Source organism: Struthio camelus, chromosome Z, assembly GCF_040807025.1.
Source record: "Struthio camelus isolate bStrCam1 chromosome Z, bStrCam1.hap1, whole genome shotgun sequence".
In the NCBI taxonomy this organism is placed as follows: domain Eukaryota; kingdom Metazoa; phylum Chordata; class Aves; order Struthioniformes; family Struthionidae; genus Struthio; species Struthio camelus.
In genome coordinates, this window is record NC_090982.1 from 39,682,803 (window position 1) to 39,703,680 (window position 20,878).

At 42.3% G+C, this 20,878-nt stretch overlaps 1 protein-coding gene across 9 annotated transcripts in view; it reads left to right on the forward strand.

Moving 5' to 3' along the window:
* LOC104150297 (zinc finger protein 608) overlaps positions 1-20,181 on the forward strand; it is an 87,749-nt gene extending 67,568 nt beyond the window's left edge. For 7 of the 9 annotated variants that reach the window (XM_068927617.1, XM_068927616.1, XM_068927619.1 and 4 more), the window contains 7 exons: positions 9,783-9,870; positions 10,363-12,820; positions 14,578-14,995; positions 15,557-15,729; positions 16,676-16,829; positions 18,089-18,170; positions 19,176-20,181. In XM_068927617.1, the coding sequence (XP_068783718.1) occupies positions 9,783-9,870; positions 10,363-12,820; positions 14,578-14,995; positions 15,557-15,729; positions 16,676-16,829; positions 18,089-18,170; positions 19,176-19,182 (3,380 nt within the window). In that variant the 3' untranslated portion in view covers positions 19,183-20,181. The remainder of the gene's footprint in view (positions 1-9,782; positions 9,871-10,362; positions 12,821-14,577; positions 14,996-15,556; positions 15,730-16,675; positions 16,830-18,088; positions 18,171-19,175) is intronic. The other 2 variants (XM_068927622.1, XM_068927620.1) reach the window with 2 other exon arrangements.
* Positions 20,182-20,878: the final 697 nt, after the last annotated feature.

Genomic DNA, 20,878 nt, shown 5'->3' on the forward strand with positions numbered 1-20,878 from the left:
GGGTTTTTTTTAAGATAGGTAGATAGATATGCACACGTATATAAAAATATATATCAGCTTCCCTATTTCTGCAGCTGTTTCTCAACAGTCTGCTGATGGAAACAGTACTTCTGTGGTCTGGTGTCTCAGAAGAAGAATAGGAAGGAGGCAGATAATTATTAAAGGAACTCCTGAATGCTTGTCAGGGTGAGAAAAAAATGGTTTTGGTTTTCCCTTTTTGGTCTTACTTCTCGTATTTAAGCAACAGTGCTTTCCCCTACACTGCAGACCTGTTTTGCTTGGCTATTTACTCGCTTTTCAGGGTGAAAGAGTTGGGGGAGAGAAATAACTAGCTGAAGAGATCCTGTAATTAATATAAACTGCAGGAAGCAAGTGTGACAGATGAGTTGAAAAGCCCTGTGTTCTGTTGCTTATCTCAAGTGACATATGGTCCTAGGAGTACAAGCAAAGGCAGTGGGTTGTGGGCTGGGTTTTTTTTTTTTATTTTTTATTTTCACGCTAGTAGAAGGCAGAAGAGTGGCCATGTGTTCCCCAGAGCGGCAGTGTAGGGGCTGAAATAATACTCCTTGAGAAGTGAGTGGGAAATTTAGGGGATTACAGAAGAGCATTTCCTCGTCTAAATTTGAGACTGTGTGACTTTTTCTTTTTTTTTTTAGTGTCAGGCTATGTGAATCACGGTTATGATTATTGAACTTAAAGAGAAGAAAAAATCTTCTAGAAACAAAATACTTCATTTCTGAAACAGGTTTGGTTTTCTTCAGAACACACAGATGTTAAATGATTTTCAGCTAACATTTTTAGTGTCGGCCGAAATAGAGTAAGACTGCAGTTTTATTCTCAAGCTTCAGTAGAACAGTGAAGTGGTTCAGTTACTCTGGCCAAAGAAAAGGTACGGTTTGTATAAAAAATAAATCTTTAGTTGTACTCTGGAGGTCAGAAACCTATGGTTAGTTTATAGTAACATTAATTGCACTTTTTCCTGTAAACACTGCAAACATGTGGTCTGACATTCAAGAGGTGCAACAGCAATTTATCCAGAAATTTTCCTAGTTCTGCCAAGAACTAATCATTTTGATATAAATCTGACAGGAGAAAACTATTTTGGTCACTGTGGCTTCATAGTTTTGGAAATCACTGTTCTAAGTAGCTCGTATTTTAGTAGAACTATTCAGTTGCGGATAAACCTACAAGCCATTTGGGACCCAATCTGGTGTATTTTCTGGAGTTATTTCCCAGTTTTCAGTGAGTCTTTTATTGCTCTTTTAATGAGTGTAGAATTTAGCCTTGTATTTAATTAGGGCCATTTTTTTTTCAACTTTTCCATTTGCATTTAGATTTTGCTTATTGCTTATTTGTTAGGCAGACTATCTTTAAGAGAAAGGGACACTGAAAACGTTATGGTGCTGTTATTATTATAACTGATAAGGGACATTAGCTCTTTGATTAGATGCTGCCCCATCTTCCAGAGCCAACCTAACTTTAGCATTTAGGTCATTGCTTTGTCCAGAGGCATTACCATTTCATATCACCCCTAGCAACAAGCCTTCCTAACGTTTATTTTATTCTAAAGCTGGAAAAGGATAATGTTACGCAGGAGGCAAGGGAGAGAAAAGAAACCAGAGCGTCTTGTAGCTGACCAGTCAACTGACTATTGACCAACTGTCTTCACGAGAAAGAAATAAATGGTGGTGAATAAGCTAGAGTCTAGTTTTCCAAGAAGCTCAACGATTTTCCCAAATCAATACAGCTCATCAGGCTTCAGAACAAAGGCTGCGGGGGACGTGACAGTGATGGAAGTGGCTGGGTGTTCTTTTGTGTATTAAAGCACATGGGCCCATGGGGAAACAGGCCTTCTTCAGTTATTTCAGTGCTGCTTCTTCTGTGTACCCTGGGATAGAGTTAGATTTTATATACACACACACACACACACACATATATATATATACATACATACACATATATATAATTATTAGGTGGGATGAAAAGGTTGTCTCCTGGATGGCCCGACTGAATGGCTTCAAGAGGTACTCCTCCCTATTTAATTGCTGCTGCCTTTCTGAGTGTAAATGAAAGTTTGTAATGGGAGTCCAGGGGATGTATGTTTTGCTCATACCTTATTAAAGGTATAACACAGATTTTTCAAGTTAGGGTGGTAGTTGCTACTTTAAATATCTTGTGCTGCTGACTTCCCAATTAAAGCAGAAGGAAAGGGCATGACATTTGGATAAAGTACCCATCAAATTTCGGTTGGCGTTACTCAAAACCCACTGGAAATCACATGGATATGAACTGAGTTTGTTGGCTGTTGAAGAGGCTATAATTTACGTGGCGCGAGTAATGCCAACCTGCTTTAGCCACCAGCAGGGCAACATTATCTAAACTAGCATTTTTTAGCCTTTGAGCCCTCTAACCTTTAAGCTTACTGTGCTTTCATAAAGAAGTAAATTAACACCACAGCTAAGTGTCTCAAAGGTTTATGACTGTAGCAGCAGTATTTCATTAAGCTTCTTTTCCGTAATGCTGTCCAATCTTCTCAGCTTCATTACTGTACAGTATTTGTTCAGATAAAGTCCAGTGTCCAGGATGACTAATTGCAGATCTGTGTTCCAGATGGTTTGATTACAGGATGTGGTTAAAGCGACTCTTCAAACATTCAGCCCAGCAGTAGGGCACTTAAAAAAAAAAAAAAAAAGGAAAAAAGAAAAAGAACAGTCTTGCATTTTCTGGCCACCTGACAATCATTACATTCTCAGACTTGCTGATCTTGATGTCTGTTACATGTGCACCTGCTGTAGATGCAGTGAAGTTCTTGTGCCATGTTAGGCACAGCGTATGATTAAAGTAGTCAACAAACTGTGTGGCTACCAGATCAGTATTCAGCAGAGAAGGCTTGACTTTATACGTGAAATGTGTACGGTTAATTTTAGATTACCTCCTTGATGGAAGCAATCAGGAAAAAGTGGGGCATTTGCATTGCAAGTCTAATGCGAACACCATTCTGTGGGTTTTGCAGGTGTACATGTAGAGCTGGGTTTGATGAGGCTGTGGTGGATGTTTTGAGGCAAGTGAGTTAATGTGTGCTTACGAAACCAACGGCAATAAAAAAAGCTTGAGATGATCCTAAAGTTATGGATTTTCACCCTGCTGCTTTTTGCACTTGAAATGCTTTAGTTACTGTTAGACCAGTGATGTCAAGTAGGTATGTGTGGGATTAAAAAGTTGACAGTGCCAAATGCAAAATAAGATGTGTTTAATCCATGATGGCCGTGTACTCACAGATGAAGCATAGACCACAGTTTGGCTCTTCCAGGTATGTCGGTATTGTTTGCTAAGTAGCAAGGCTGGCACAAAAGGCAAATTGAATTTGATTTGCAGATGAATCTGTGGATTCATCGATCGTAAAGATATGAGGAATTGATTTTGCTCTGTTGTTACGTGATGATATGATGTTACGTCAAGTGATGATATGATGCCTTCTCAATAATGAGAATTGCATCTCAGCCTTGACGGCCTGCTGTACCGCAGGTGTATTGCTGCAAGAATTTGTAATATTAATGTTTTTTTAAAAGAATCTTGTAAAAATGACTACAAAGCACAGTATAACTTGGTAGCTCTTCTTTGTCATCAGCAAAAGTTGTCTAAAATAATGCTCAGCATAGGAAAAGCAGTGGGCAGAACTATTAAATAGGAATTTTGAGCAAGCAGGACTGCCCTGATGTTTAAACAGTAGTTTTTGATAACTGAAAAGCAAACAAACAATTCCTACTGCTGGAAGATCATCTGGATGATCTTCCACAAATGAGTTACATACATGTTCAGAAAGCCTTTGTGCAAATCTGCTTTTGCCAAAATTTTGCAGTTATTCTGGGCTGGATTCTCTATGAAGAAAAGAAGGAAGAGCTCCCTCTTTTTCATTGCAAAAATGAAGCCATACTCATTCACCCTCTCAGATAACTGGTCTTTTGAGTTGCCTGGGAAAATAATCAGCTTTAACTAAAGCAGAATTTTGTAGCATTTGCTGTGATCTGAACACCAAAGCAGTCTATGCTGTAAACATTAAGTCAGGCTTTCCAGTCTAATTAATTGAGTAATGTCTACTTATACTGGACTTTGAACGTGTTTATTTTCTGAAGCCAACTTTTCAAAAATTGGGGCCTGCATTTAAGTTATTAATGTGATAATTTGATTCCTAAACATATGATCTCATTTTCAAAGTTTTGAATACAAAGCATAAAAATTCTTGATTTATGTTTATTGCTCTGCCGAAAGTGGAGTCATGAAAGCAGAAGACTTTGTGTCTGTTTTAGACTAGATCCTTTGGTCTTTTCTGCATTAGATGAGAGAACATCTGCAGGAGTGTATCTTGTTAGATGTGAGTATTAGATAGAGTTAGATTCCTACAAGCTTGAGGTTGCTGCTAAAAGTGCCACGTCTTTTTTGCTTCAAGGTAATTAATGTGCACAGTATCTTAGCGTGGTGCTAAAGATGCCTTGTCAATGTGATGTTTTTATGTCAAAATAGTACATCTGCATTTGTTAGGCTAACGCTAAAAGAACATGGGTTGTTTTCTTTTTATTATAAATACAAGCCCTGTAAAGATTCTCGGTGCTAACCTGCAGTTTCAGGTATGAAATCTACAGAAGATCAATATTATACAGTTAAGAGCCTAAGGCTGGGCACTGGACAGTATTCATAATTTCAGTCTTCTGTTAATGTCACGACCAGTGTCTTACATTGTTTGCAGCACAGAAATAAGAAATAATTTAATGGTAACTTATACAGAAGCACTGTGAATTACCTTTGTTTTTGTCTTTAAAGTGCTTTGGAAATAATTGAGATATCTTCATTTCCAAATTGTGGTGGCATTCCTTATTCTCTAAACTGAATTAACAGTAGAGAGCCAATGACATTTTAGTGCTGCTCTAACTGTTCTTGGGTTTCTTCTTGCCATGAATCTAGCTTGCTACATTACGGTTGTGAATGTGCTGAGCTAAAGGAAAAAGCTTATGCAAGTATATCCAGTGTGAAAGAAAATACACAAACACAGAATCTTTTCTTGCTCCTAGCAGGCTGAGGAAACGTCCCTTGATGTTAGAGGAGTGACAGTGGTGGGCACTGGGTGACATCCAGTGTGCACCTTCACCTTGCATTAAGGCTTTTGCGTATGATCCTGTCTTGGCTAATAACGGATTTGGGCAGAAAAGGTACTGACTAGCGTAGGTGGTTGAATTATAAAACTTCCAGGTAACATGACCCTGTTTTTCGGTACTAGATTGTGTTTGACAGTTGCTGAGCGTATGTTTAGTGGTTACTGTATCTACTCCTCAGTAATAAGGATTAGCGTGGGTAACAACTTTTGAAATATTGAAAAGATGATTTCTTATTCTTGGCTGCTTTACTTGAGGATTTTTGACACTGAGGACTGCAGAGAAGGGATTGCTAGTTTCAGAAATACTGTAACTGTGAATAGTTACGTAGTTTGCAAACGGAATGATAAACCAAATCAAATCAAGAAATTTATACTCCCATGTGAAGATATGTTTTCCTCTATTAAATTGAAATTTTGTTAACTGTGCTCTGATAATTGGTGAAACGCTGAGTTGACACCTTTACTTGGTGGAAGAAACCTTTTTCTATAGTATTCACTATTAGTTGACCTTACCTCACATAAATGGTGGTGTTAAATATTTTAGACAGGTTCCCTAAATTGCAATCTTAGAGTCCAGCTACCCTTAGATACACTGTATTACAAGCGTTGCAATAGTGATTGTTTTGAATAGTTCAGCCTCTTGTTTTTTTCATGTGAAAATGCATTTCCATGTTCAGGTACTATGAAACTTGTGGTTTCCTCGGAATGTCTCCCCATTTTCCCTCCTGGTGAGACAGTGCTAAAGAAATGATTGTTACAGGACATATAGTCTAATAAATAGGAAACCCCCCTCCACCCTCATTACAGAGGTTTCTTACAGCTTGATGCAGCTTCAGTGAGGTTTGCTCCTGTAAGTGATACGTGACTTCACCTCCTAAGATAGAGGTGCCAGTACGTGGAGAGCTGTGCCCCAGCGCACACACACTGAAGAGGGCTGAGGACAAATTAGAGAAGGGCTAGTGGGTCTGTGACAATGTGCGCTGCGTGTTGGGATGCGTTACTCAGAGACACGTTGAACACTGCTGCAGTCGGGTTGGTGTACTGCTTCCTGGAAAGAAGTCCCAGCAGAGAGTCTTGTTTCGAAGCAGACTCACTTGAGCTTGGTGCCAAGGACAAATGTTTTGGATCAGAGAAATCTGTAACAGTATGCCCCGACTGAGTGCAGCAAGGATAGTCCTTCCTCTGCTCTCCATGCCTGCAGCATATAGATTCTGCCTCCTGTCCACTTCCGCTTTCCAGTGCTTTGGTCTAATGAGCCTCCCAGTTGCATGTTTCCTTAGGGGGTCAGTCTTAGCTCCCATGCTGCTTCTATTCTTTTGACCCATTTCTGTGATAATTTTAATAGATTAAATGAGCTCTCTTCACTGTCTGTCCTGTGAAATCGTACCTGTGGCTGAGTAATATGCTGTTCATTGGGGAAAGGAAATTTATTCCTTACTACAGTTATTCTAACACAGCGTGGGGATTAATCTTCCCTCCGACTTACATACCGGGGCCTCAGCTAAGACCAACAAAATTAATAAGATGCTAAATGTAACTGACTTTAAAGGAAGAACTTATTTGTGTTTGCTTTGAAGTATTGACTTTCTTACGCTGGAAGGTCATTTGAATGTCTTCTAAGAATTACTGAAATATTTGCTTCGTTTTTTTTTTTTATTATTATACCTACTTTCCATGCCTACTCTTTTGCCTTCTGTTCTATTAATAGATAACAGACTATCCATGGTTCTGTTGTATAAATGAATAAATAAATATAGGACGCAGAAAGAGACGAGAAAAGAAATTTTGCGGATGGAGAATTCTTTAGGAGTGTACCATGATTTTCAAAAAGGTAACAATTACAGTAAAAAAAGAAGGAAAGGTAAAGGTGGACTAGTTAGCGGGAAAGGAAAAGCAAGCACACTTAATTCTCTTGTAATCTTTTGGGGGAAGTCAGAAAGCCCTGCCCGGCTGCGTACCTTTAGGAGGAGATTGGACAAGCACTGGTAAATGGACTGGAGGGAGCCGCCCTGGTGCTGCAGGGAGAGGGGCTGTGTGACACAACAGACTTAGAGATGGAAAATACCCGTGGTTTTCACCCTTAGCCCTGTGGAATCACGGCTGACGAGCTATTAAAGTGAGAGGACAGCATCGAGGTGACCAGCGAAAACGGCGTTTTCATGCATCTCTCTAGTACGCAAGCGGCAGGTGGGCTAAGTTTAGCTTGGAGCTGCTGGAGAAACCAAATTTCCACTGACGAATGGTTCCTCCGTGCTTCTCCTGGCACGTGCTTGTCACCCTTCTAAGTGTTTGCCCATACCTTCAGGTAGGTTTAGGGCTTACAAAACAGGACGTGATTCCAGCGCTCCGGAGGAGCGATTCCTCGCTGACTGCACCCGCCCGGCCTCCCCCTTCGCCCTCAGCGGCAGCGGCTGCCCGCCGCCCGCCCGGCGTGGCGGAGGCGGCGCCGCGGCGCGTCGCGTCCTCGCAGCTGCTGGCGGGTGGCCGCCCGGCTGTGGTCGGGGGCCGTCTCCGAGGGCAGCCTCCCGCCCTGAGCGCCGCCGGCCGCCGTTACCCGGCCGTCGCCCCTCCCCCCGCCCCGGCCCACACCGCGGACGCCCCGTCACTAACGGCCCCCGCCCCCGGCAACGGCCCCCGCGCGCGCCGCGGGGCGGGCGGGGCGCCCCTCCCCCAGCCCGGCCCGGCCCAGCCCGGCGGGCGGCGCAGAGCCCCGCGGAGCCGCCGAGGAGCCGGGCTCGGCGCTGGCCCCGGGGCGGGTCCGGAGCGGCTGGGAAGGGCGCGCCGGAGAGCGAGCGAAGAGAAAAACGCCGCCTCCCCTCTTCCTCCCCGCCCTCCCCCAGCAGCTTTTTCAGGTGTCTGTTGTCATTTGAAGGGGGCAGGAAGAAAGTGCATTTTTTTGCTGCGGGCTGCTAAAGTTGCGTAGGTCATAAAAATAAACTGAATTTCGGTTGGCTGCGGTATCAGTTGTAGCTTAAGCCCTTTTCTGCGTCAAAACTCTGGATCTGGCCCTGCCTGGAAGGCTATTTCATCTTTCATCCCTTAGACCGTGTTACCCCAGCCTCTGAGATGGTTCAGTCGCCTCATCGTAACGGCAACTTAAAACCATATGGGGAATAATTTTCAAATCTGCTATTGAGAATTTTCAAGGAAATCCCTTCTTCCCATGTACCTCCGCTAACAACACTTCAAATACTTCCCTGCTGTTAAAAGGCCCCCAAGGAAATAAGCTGCTGGCTACATGTTTACTTTACCTTGGTGCAGCAGAGAGGGAGAGTTTTAGGGCAAAATTAGAAATCACACCGGTAACACCAAGCCGGCGGCGGGCTGGAAACGTTTTGGCACGGTGCCATTATTATCTCCAACAAGGAAAGTGTCGCCGAAAAGTGAGTCACGAGGCCGGCGGCCGCAGCTGAGCGTCTCGGGCCTCCTGCAGGCGGGAAACGCTTCGCACCGCGGGCCGGCCTTCGGCTCCGCGCGGTAAAAAAAAAAAAAAACAACAAAACATAAAAAGGTGGAGTAATCCCTTATTTTGGTGTGAGCTCGGAAGGGGAGAGACGCCGCCCGCCCGGCTCAGGAATATTACCTTGGGTTGACCTGCGGCAGTTAATGAATTACGGGGGTAATTATGCTGACTAGTCCATAAACACGGCGATAAATTATCTCTGTGAAGACGAATTTGAGGGGAGCCTGAAAACATTTGAACGACCCCCGCCCCCTTTTTAGTTTTATTTAAGACATCCTTACCATGTATATGTTTCACACATGTTTCGAATACAGCAATACTCTTGAGTCGGCCTTAGGTGGGCAGATGTATTTACATTTTAACAGAAGTCCTAAACGGAAAAGCAGTTAAATGACACAATACATTTCTTAAAAGAGCCCTCTTTCTAAATATTTGTATTTTGAATCCTCTTAGCTTTACTGTAAGGTTGCAGTTCTCATTTAATCCCTCTCTTTCCGCAGAGGAAGAGGCGAGGCAGATAATACACGTTTGTATCTCTGCTGAACAAAACTTACAATGCGTATACGCGCGTGCATGCTTTGTGTGTGTGTGTGTGTGTTTTTGTGTGTTTGGATATATGCAATTTCAAATAAATAGAAGCGTCATTATCATATTGTTTAAAGCAAAGCAGATTCTTCTCAGTCACCTACTGATTTAAACACTGTAACTGGTGCTCAGTTTATGCTGGCTGGCTGCCAAACGAAAGCAATTATGTGCAATAATAGCAAAATTAAGAGGTGAGTGTTGCCGTTTTACAGCAGGACATGGCAAAAACCATTTCCTTCTGTCAGCTGTGTCTTGATTACACACACTCGCAGTCACACAGACATATATTCTTACACCCCCACCCGTGAGTGTGTGTGCACACATACACACGCACACACATTTACACACACCCACACACCTACACATGCACGCCTGTTCTTTCTTGCTCGCTCGCTTTCCTGTGGGTTTTAACTTGAGGTCACTGAAACCAGAAAAGAGGAAGCGTATAGACCACAGCTCTTGAAAGCAAATGAAAATAAAGCTCTGACTTTGTGGGGAAGGAAAAAAGAAAACAAAACAAAACAAAAAACCTACCCCAATTATTGTTCTGACTGTGATAATACTTTGTTTTTCTCCCACCGGCAGGTGTTCTAGTGGTAAATGTTACATGGAGGAACAAGACTTACGTGGGAACGCTGCTGGACTGCACAAAGCACGACTGGGCCCCTCCCAGGTAGGCAATCATTCTGGGTCTGTTTTTTCTCTGCTGTATTTTCAGTGCCCCCTCCCCCCCCCAATCCCTGTCAAGCAACTATACAGAGATTAATAAAAAACAACTGGGTGTAATTGAAAACATGCATCAGTGAAATGAATAATTCTCTGTTCCACACTGGAAAGTGGGGACGTTAGGGTGGGAGTTTTTGTTTCCTTTTGTTTTGTGTTTTTGAGAGGGGAGGGGAAGTATGTGGGATTAATTCAAAGGGGAATTAATTTAAGAATCCTTTTTTATAAGTTTGGAAACATTTTCTCTCTGTTGTTCTAATTAGGTGGTTTTTTCCTTTTTTTTTTTTTTAACGACGTTCCCTTTGAGACTGTAACGTTCTCATTTGGAAGCAGCACATCCTTCCTTTAACATGGCTCAAGGTTCTGTTAGGGGAAGCGGTGTTGTTTCAGTATTTATTTAGTTCACAGCTCCTGCTGATGACATCTGCTCTTGTTTATATAGGTTTTGTGAATCGCCAACGAGTGACCTGGAAATGAGAGGAGGTCGGGGCAGAGGGAAGCGGGCAAGGTCCGCTGCAGCTGCAGCTGTACCTGGAAGTGATGCGAGTTTTACGGAGTCCAGAGGACTTCAGAACAAGAATCGAGGTGGTGCCAATGGGAAGGGAAGGAGAGGCAGCCTTAACTCGAGTGGGCGCAGGACACCCCCAAACTGCGCTGTAGATGACGTCAAAGCCAGCCCCTCATCCACAAACAAGAGGAAAAATAAGCCTCCAATGGAGCTAGATTTGAACTCCAGTTCAGAGGACAATAAGTCTGGAAAACGTGTTCGTACTAACTCTAGAAGCACTCCCACCACTCCGCAGGGGAAACCCGAGACCACTTTTTTGGACCAAGGCTGCTCTTCTCCAGTGCTGATTGACTGTCCTCACCCCAACTGCAACAAAAAGTACAAGCACATTAATGGACTGCGATACCATCAGGCTCATGCACATTTAGACCCAGAAAACAAACTGGAGTTTGAGCCTGACAGCGAAGACAAAATTTCAGACTGCGAGGAAGCATTGAGTAATGTGGCACTTGAATGCAGTGAGCCAAGCACAAATTTGTCAGGCTTTGATCCGCTAAAAGCACCGACGTCTCCTTCCTCCATCACTACCCCAGGGACCCCCAAGGGAAAAAGGGAGCTGACCAGTAATGGCCCCAGTGCAGTTATCAGTTCCAAAACTGGCAAGAATTCGGGCAAAAAGAAGGGTCTGAGCAGTGAATTGAACAGCCTTCCGGTAATTTCTAATATGGCAGCCACCCTGGACAACTGCTCAGTAGCAGATGGCAGTTTGCAGACTGAAATGCCCAAGTTGGAGGCTGAAGGGTTAATAGACAAGAAAGGTTTGGGTGATAAAGACAAAGGTAAAAAAGCTAATAATTGCAAAGTGGATAAAAATCTTTCCAAACTGAAAACAGCCAGGCCCATTGCCCCAGCGCCGGCGCCAACTCCTCCCCAATTAATAGCTATACCTACTACAGCCTTTACAACCACCACTGCAGGGACAATACCAGGACTGCCCTCTCTAACAACTACTGTTGTTCAGGCTACACCAAAGAGCCCTCCGCTAAAGCCTATTCAACCAAAGCCCACTATTATGGGAGAGCCAAGCACTGTAAACCCAGCTCTCACGTCGCTCAAAGACAAAAAGAAAAAGGAGAAGAGAAAGCTAAAGGACAAAGAAAGCAAAGAGACTGGAAGCCCGAAGATGGATTCTAAGCTGGGAAAGCTGGAGGATTCAAAAGGGTCTGGGAAAGATTTGTCTGGACATTTTTTAAAGGACCACCTCAACAAGAATGAAGTGTTAGCTAACGGACTGTCGGAGTCTCAGGAGAGCAGGATGGCAAGTATTAAGGCCGAAGCCGATAAGGTTTACACGTTCACGGACAACGCGCCCAGCCCGTCCATAGGGAGCGCCTCCCGGATGGAGTGCAGCACTTTGGTGAACGGACAATCCTCGATGGCGCCGCTGCACGTGTTGACGCAAAACGGCGCGGATAGCGCGGCCGCTAAAACCAGCAGCCCTGCTTACTCCGATATTTCTGATGCGGCTGATGACGGTGGCTCTGACAGCCGGTCAGAGGGCATGAGGTCAAAGGCCAGCTCTCCTTCGGATATCATTTCTAATAAGGACAGTGTTGTAAAAGGACATTCTTCAGCCACGGCACAATCGGCTCAAGCAAAAGAGTCCCATTCTCCCTATTACCATGGCTACGATCCTTATTATTCTCCAAGTTACATGCACTCTGGACAGGTCAGTGCCCCAGCAGCTGGGAACAGTAGCACCCCACAGGGACTGAAGATCAAAAAAGAAGCTGAGGAAGAGGCTGAAAAGAAAGAGAAGACGGAACCGTCGGATCCCAAGAAAAGCGAAACCAATTCCTCTAATTTGCAGCCACAGCATCAGTCAGTAATAACACAAAGACACCCTGCACTTGCCCAGTCACTTTATTACGGACAGTATGCTTACGGACTCTATATGGACCAAAAGTCCTTAATGGCCTCCAACCCTGCTTACAGACAGCAGTATGAAAAATACTACGAGGACCAGAGACTAGCAGAACAGAAAATGGCACAAACTGGAAGAGACTGTGAAAGGAAGAATGAACCCCCCTTGAAGGAGATAGGAAAGGATGATAATAAGCAGAAGAATATCCCATCTGCTACTATTTCAAAGGCCCCTTCAACTCCAGAGTTGAGCAAAAATAACACTAAAATAGGGTCATCAGTCCCTAACAAAGGTGAGGAGACGAGCAAATCGCAGATCCTCTCCAATCACCAGCAGCAGCTTCAGTCTGACAGTTTCAAAGCCAAACAAATGGAAAACCACCAGCTCATAAAGGAAGCTGTGGAGATGAAATCTGTTATGGACTCCATGAAGCAGACGGGAGTAGATCCGACCACCAGATTTAAACAGGTGAGATCACAGGCAATGGAACACAGGTGTCTTGATTTATTCTAAAAGCACGTGAGATTTTGTCCCTGATTTTGTTACGTTCTTTTACCTTTGCAGTCAAACAAGCTCTCCCAAGCTTTTTTTCTTGCTGGATAGTACTGTAGTCGGTGAATAAACCAACAGGCCTTTCAGTTGAGCTGTTTGAAAGGAAGAAAAAACTGTCTAGCAAGGTGGTGACAGAATCCAGGCTTAAGACATGAATAGACTATTTAAAATTACATGCAAGAATAAAATAGAATTAGATTTCTCTTTAAGATGTAAATTCCAAGCAATTTGCTTAGTTCGGAAATGAGAAATTTGAAGCAAAATAAGCAGCTTTCATTGTGAGAGGACTTAACGTACGTTTGAAACACGAATTGAAGTGTTTTTTTCTTCTGTTAAATGACAGTTGGCATTTACTAGAGATGGGTGAGCTGATTCTTTGAAGAGTTGGCTTGAAGCTCAGCTCTTCATCTTAACCCAAGGTGACCTTTTCAAAACAGTTAAGTTCCCCTTGTCTCCTGAACCAGCCCCAAGCCCCTACAGGCCTACACAATGGATGAAATCATCTCTCCATTGAAGTCAGTGTTAGTTTTGCCGTTGACTTCAGTGGAACCAGAATTTCATCCAGTGGCTCATGCTGACCTTCCTAGATGTCAGATTTCCTTCATTCGAGGTAATGTTACTGTCTCTCTGCGCTGACCTGGAGCCGCAATGTCAAACGCTTTCATGTTGTGCTGTACGGTACATCGTAGACTTCACCCTAACAGGCCGTCTTTCAAGATGTGGTGGGGTCAGGTGAATGGGAGTTGGGAGCTCTAAAGGAAGTGGGATGGTACGGGCCTGAGGAGGAGGTTTCTGCTGATTCAAATGAGTATTTGAACCAGACCGTCCAAGCGTCTAGTTCTGTGCTCATGTTTCTGTTGCGCCTGCCATGATGTGGATCTGTTGGAGACGATGTTTACGATTAGCCCTTGCGTAGCTTGTACTTTAAACAAAAAAAAAAGTCTTCCTGATGTTGTTTATTACTGATTTGATGTAGTCCTGGAAAGAATGCACCTCCCTAATTCTATACAATGTTTATAAAGTGATCTACGTAGTTATGTTATGCAAAAATACATTTATGATATCCTGTACTTGTTCCTTGAAGCTTGTGGTCCTGATCCTGTAAATGCTTATCCACGTGTCATTTTGCAAGCTTAAAGTAAGGCTGTCAGCTGCAGCAATCTGCCTAAATGTCTGACATGCCACTGATTCATCAGTGTTTGCAGCATCACAGGCAGCATAAGCATCTTTCCAGCAAGATCAGTTGTTCAGGTTCATTGTTCCAGGTAATCTAAGTGCTCTGACATATCATTAGGCAGCTTTGATTTTGTGGTTCACAGGTATTTTTTGCTCTCTAGTGGGAAAATCTCTCAGTGGGCTTTAATTAAAATGTTTTATGTATAGTATGGTCACAGAACTTTGATACGATGCATATATATTTCATGATTAAACTAGTTAAAGGCATGACGGAGGATATAAGATGAAGCAACTGAATTACATTTTGATAATAGTCTCTTACTCTTTCACGGTAATATTAGTTTGAGCTCAAGGCAAGCAAGCAAACCTCTCCTCTATATAATAAAGGTATGTTCTTAAAGCAGCTGTTAAAAATACATTAACCAAAATATGGGAAATACTAGTATCTTCTTTCAACATCTAAGTCCAGAACAAATTTTTTTTCTCCTCCACATTAGGACCCGGATTCACGAACATGGCATCATTATGTCTATCAGCCCAAATACCTTGATCAGCAAAAGTCAGAAGAACTTGATCGTGAGAAAAAGTTAAAAGAAGACAGCCCAAGAAAAACACCTAACAAGGAAAGTTCCCTGCCTAACCTTCCTGTCTCATTAGCAAGCATTAAAGAGGAGCCTAAAGAGGTCAAGCGTTCTGATTCCCAATCCGTGGACGAGAGCAAGATAAAAAACGATGATCGAAAGACTCCTGTAAATTGGAAGGACTCTCGGGGTGCTAGAGTGGCAGTTTCTTCACCAATGAGTCAGCATCAGTCATATATCCAGTACTTGCATGCTTATCCTTATCCACAGATGTACGATCCCAACCATCCAGCCTATCGCGCAGTCTCTCCTGTCCTAATGCACAGCTATCCTGGTATGTATCCTGAAACTTGCCTTGCGCACTAGTAAAGATTTACACACTCAAAATGTGGCAAAGCCCGCATTTCAATATTTCTGTTCATTGCTGGAGTAAATTAGAAGCTTCATGGATGACGTTTCTTTTGCTTGTGCTTATGCTAGGGAAGGTCCTTTAGGTGAAACAGATTTAACGCAAGGTGTTCCTTTTATGAACTGTCAGAGTTCCCGACTACAGTTTCCTCAACTCTTGACGGTTTGCTGTTGCTGTTAGACTGACAGATAGTTTATTGCCTATAAAAATATTCTAAGCACTTACTGTCAGAACCATTATAGTTACTATTCCTTTCACTTAAAGAGGACCCATAAATGTCTGAAATGGCTATCAACTCAGCCCTCTTTATAACCGCCATTCATCAGGGCAAATTAAGTGAAAAAATCGAAGAGCAAAGATACAGTTTGAAAGTCACATGAGCTCTTTCTGATGTTACTCTCTGTCCTGGCACCCCCCTCCTCCCACCTTGATATAACCAAAATGTAGAAACAGTAACTTGATGTGGCATTTATTGTTTACCTGCAGGGGCCTATCTCTCTCCAGGATTTCATTATCCTGTTTATGGGAAGATGTCAGGGAGAGAAGAGGCGGAGAAAGTCAATACCAGCCCGAGCATCAATGCGAAATCAACCACTGAGTCCAAAGCACTGGATTTGCTCCAGCAGCATGCCAACCAGTATCGCAGCAAGTCCCCTGTTGTAAGGCTTCATCTGTTGTTACTGAAGAGCAGTACATTTGGGGAGGGCTAGAAAATAACATTTCAATGCACACACACACACACACACAGAGTCTAGCGTCGAGCTATGCGTGCTTGATACTTTTTTCTACTACTACTAAAAAGAAAAGTAATTTAAAGTCAGGATGTTTCCTTGGCATAAATTGGAAGTGATACGTATAACAGGGTTCTGTGCGCAGAGTCTTCCTAACTTAAATAAGTGGACTCATACAGAAACTTAGATGCGGAGATATCTCATGGTACATGGCAAAGTTTGTTGCAGTTAAACAGGAAGCTCCTGTTTGAAAGCAGATAATGAAGCAAGAAGTTGAGCTGTGGGTTTCAGTAATATCCCTTCAGTAGATTTACCGTGAAGCCATATCTTCTGAATAGCAGATTGCCAGCATCTACTTTTGAAAATTTCCATGTTGGAACAAGCACTGTTATTTTACTTTCAGATACGTTGGTGCTAGCTTCACCTGTGAGCAAGTCACTGACTCTGATTCTGTTTTTAAAGGGCTTTCTTGCTGCTCAGGCAGGTTTGTTCCCTAGTGTGCATTAAAGAGGGCTGAGGACTAATTTACATCAGCTCTCAGCAGCCCAAAGAGGATGTTCAGGCATTGGCGGGTCAGCCAGACTTAAGGGAGCCCAAAAATAGAGGTCAGCGTGGTGGCTTCCTGCCGCAGGGTGTCACCTGAAAATCTGTGCCTTGAAAATCTTCCAGATTATGTATAACCAGAATACCAGAAAAAAACAGATACTCTAGCTTTGGGCTAGAACAAGTGCAGATCTCCAGTACACTGGAGAATCAGCTTCATCATCTGAATGTAAAAGGTCATTGCCAGGTAGTGCTAGCAAGTGTGTTTTGGTTGTGATTTCCTCCCCTTTAAAATTCTCACGTCAGTTTTCTTTCACCTTTTTGTTGTCAGCCTGTGGAAAAATCTGCAGCTGAGCGTGAACGGGAAGCAGAGAGGGAACGAGACCGTCATTCTCCTTTCAGCCAGCGGCATCTCCATACGCACCACCACACACACGTTGGAATGGGTTACCCACTTATACCTGGTCAATACGACCCATTTCAAGGTGAGCACTAATGGGATTCGCTTGCCTGGTGGGGTTGTTTCCTTGACATTGCAAGCCATACGTACATGGAGTGCTTTGAATAGAGATCCCGTTGTTAAACCAGAAGGGCTGTACATTTAGGCGGAAGGCTTGAAAATTCCCAGCAAGGACTAACAGCAAAGAAAACCTCCAGTAAATAGCTTCGTGCCTGAGAAATACCAAGTTTTTGTTTCCAGAACTGGTTGTCAGCACATTATTAAAGATTTACCAGTTAGGCTGTTGTTCGCTTGAACGTTTTGAATCCTACTGCAAACTGACATCAACTGAGTAAAAGGCGGTAAAAAAACAAACCAAACAAACCCCTTTTTATATAATTAGGGTTGTGTAAGCAATGGAAGAAGTCTAGCAAAGACAAAAGCGTTTTATACGGAACATATTTTATGTACAGGGCGTTGCAGTCACAAGGGTTTGAGTTTGTTACAGTTTGAGCCTCTGAAAGAGACCTCTTTGTATCTCGGCAAATGCAGTGCACAGAGTTGCAGTCAGGGAAAAGGCACCACAGTAAGACGTGATTCATTCTCCCTCGATTTTATATCAGTCTTTGACTGTGTTTCTCTAACCCTGGATTCTAGCTGAATTAAAAGGAGATTTCCTCCCATGCAGCAAAGTACATGCTATCACAATTGGTAGCTAAAATGACATTAATTCATTACATTCACTCAGTGCCTCAGCAGTTATTTTTCCTGTGTAAAAGTCTTGAAATTTCTCAGTTTGATTCAGTGATTCCATATGCCTTATGGGATGCATTATGCTTGTTCAGTAGGAAAACTGTAAAAATGGTAAGTTATTATGAAAGCATTGTATTCTGAGCAGCTAGCATGTCGTTTCTGTAATTCACTGTGACTTTTTGTTCTTGTTGTTTCCTGGTACCTATTATTTCTACTGAGCTTCCTATTCAGGAATTCATACAAACCATTTAGCACCATGCAGTGCAGTACTTGGAAAGTAATACAATAAGTCAGAATGCTGTATTTTCTTGTAAAATACCTATCAAGGAGAATTCAGTATGCTCTGTGAAGGCATGTTGGTCATACGGGGCAGACTGTCTCAGCACTGCTGCCTGAAAACGTTTGCCTTTTGTGTAGTGTTAAAAGCCATTTTCTGACGGTGGGTTTTTTTTTATTTGTTTTCGTTAGAGATTCTTCCTACCATTCTCTGAACACAAAAATCCATTAAAACCAGAAGTACATCCACATTCTTTTGTTTCTTCTTTCCTTCAGGATTGACCTCTGCTGCCCTTGTTGCCACTCAGCAGGTGGCTGCTCAGGCATCTGCGTCTGGTATGTTTCCTGCACAAAGAAGGTAAATATCCAGTAAATCTTGAATTATACATCTTAATACAGAGAGGAGAAAGCAAATCATAGTTTTTATCGCCTAGAGGTCTGCGGTTCCTTATAAGACCCAGTTTTTAAGGAGGAGGGGAAAGGATGACTGGGTTTTGAGGCTAATTTTAGTTTTTATTCTCATTAAGATGACATTTTGTCTTTGAATTGTGTCCTTTAATCATAACGTAGATCATCAAGAGGGAGCAAACAGTCCGTTTTCTGAACTTTTTCACAGAATGTGTTTTAGGTTTAGTTATTATTAAGAAAAAACAGGTGATTATGAAATATAATTAAGATCCAAATGATTTTAAGAAGTGGATAAAATGTCATGTTCCGTTTAGATCCATCTACTACCAGGTAAACTTAGGCTTTTGTGTAATCTGCAAATCTGTCTGGTTTGCTGATTTTATATTGCAGAGGGTTTGCTAGGGAGTCCGTTAGAGGTTGCGTCATTTTTCAGTTATGTAGGAATTCCATGCTTTTGCCTCTTAGTTATTTACTAGGTTGCAAATAAGATTTACTCTTCGACCTCCAACAGGAGAGACACCCTTTTGTGTAATAACCATGCTATTTTAAGTGAAAAACCCAATGCACCCCTAACAGTAGGGTCTCTTTCATCACCTCCATGTTAAGTCTCAGAGAGTTTAATGTGTTATATAGTGCTATAAAGTTCCATGGTTACTGGTGTCTTTTTGAAAACCAGTGACCATGTCAGACTTCTAGCTTGAGTTATTTGAATGGGAAAGGAGGTTTCTGGCTCTGAAAGACCTGATGCAGTCCAGGGTTTCAGAACTCAGAAGATAAATCCCGACACGTTTGTTAGTACGTTGACCTTTTGGGGGAGGGAGGAGGATGTGACTTGCTCTCTTTGCGGCTTGAGATTGAGTACTGTGCAGATCTCATTTCACAGGGTATCTGAGATGCAGAAAATGTTAGCCAAGAAGGACACCACATACTGAAACATTCTTCTTTCTCTTTTCAGAGAATGATGAGTTTGGAAACGTACATTGTCATGTGACTGGATCACATGAGGAAGCGCTTTATTACAGACATCAGTTCCATGGTGTTAATTTGAAATGCCTTAATGGCAGGCAAAAACCAGTCATTTCATTTTTGTAAATTGCAGATTTTATCACAGAGTAACAAATGTTGCTGTAATTAGACTTCTGTTTTTATATATATATATGCGTATATATATATACATATATATATAAAAATATATATATATTCTTTACTTTTTTTGTATCAGTAACCAGGCTCGCACACAGGGTCTGCTGCTAAGTTGCGAACCACACAATAAAGGAGAAATGTATTTGTCATGTTTAGAAAGTGTTAACCGCGAAAGGCTGTTTGTTTCTTTTCTCTTCTCCTTCCCTTTTTTTTCTTTTTTGTTTTTTTTGCTTTCTAATTGTAAATAAATAATGTTATGTATCAGTGTGCCTGAACCTTGCATACCCTTCTGATATTTCCCACAAGCCCTCAGAGAGGCTAACTGTGATGACACTTTGGTACAATGTAGATGTCTATTTGGTGGCTCCTATTAAGATGCATCAGTGTAAAATGTTACTGTATTCACTGTTTCATTGTAATTGTGTATTGTGAGAGATATACATTTGGAAGGCATGGGGTTGCCAGTACCACAAAAACTGTGTTGTACATAATGTATAGATTTTAAATGGGGAAATAATGAGCATCTGTGAATAATGAAATGTCTTTTTTGATAATCTTGAATGGCAAATAACCCAATAGCCTGCATACCAGAAGACATCTGTGATTGTTCTATTACTTGAATAGTCCTGCAGTCTTTTTTTTAATGTTTACAATTATCCAGTTTTAGAAGAGAGACTTTAATGCCATTGCCTGGTTACTTGTTTTATGCTGTAATCTAGTTTATTTTATGTAAAATGTATATTGAATGCTTTCATTTTTATACCTGCCTTAAATAATTTGGCAATCAGAATAAAGAAAAAAAGTTGTTTTTGTACTTCCTTGGTGTCTGTCTCAACTTGCTTTCCCACGGCCCGCTTTGGGAGCGGAGCCATCGATGCAGGCGGTAGAGCCCACGGTGGCCCCTGGGCCCACAGCACCTACCGTTGCCTCTCCCGGGTCACGGCGCGGCACCCAAGCCGGACGACTGTGTGGATCTCCTTCCCTTGACTTCAGCAGGTTCGAGGAAGGCCCCTAATAACCTTGGGTGGTATTAGCGGTAGTTAAATCTCTAATGTCTTTTGTAGAGCGGCTGTATGGGCTGTAAATTATAGGCTATTTTTTTCTGTTTCATCTGTACAGCCCCAATAAAATGAATAGATACCTAAAAAGGGAGGACAGGTAGACAGGAAAAAGTCCCGTGCTGTACTTAATTCCTACCTGTATTGCTACAAAATAAATAATTTTATCGACTTGCCACCTGTTAAGTTCTGGTGTTGTAGACACAATACACAGTAACGTGAAAGAGCACCGATTACGACATGAAAAACATAAGATTCACTGGTCAAGTTTTTAAAGCTTTAATTTTTATCCTTTCCTGCATATTCCATTTAGATTGATTGGCAAAATTGGTTTTAAAGTTTTACTGTCTTTTTTTTTCTTGGCAAGATGAATTGCTGGAGGTTAGAACTTGTTTGTGAAGTGGGCTCCATTTCTCTTGCCTTGTGAATACTTAATATAGAAGGATGCATTAAAGAT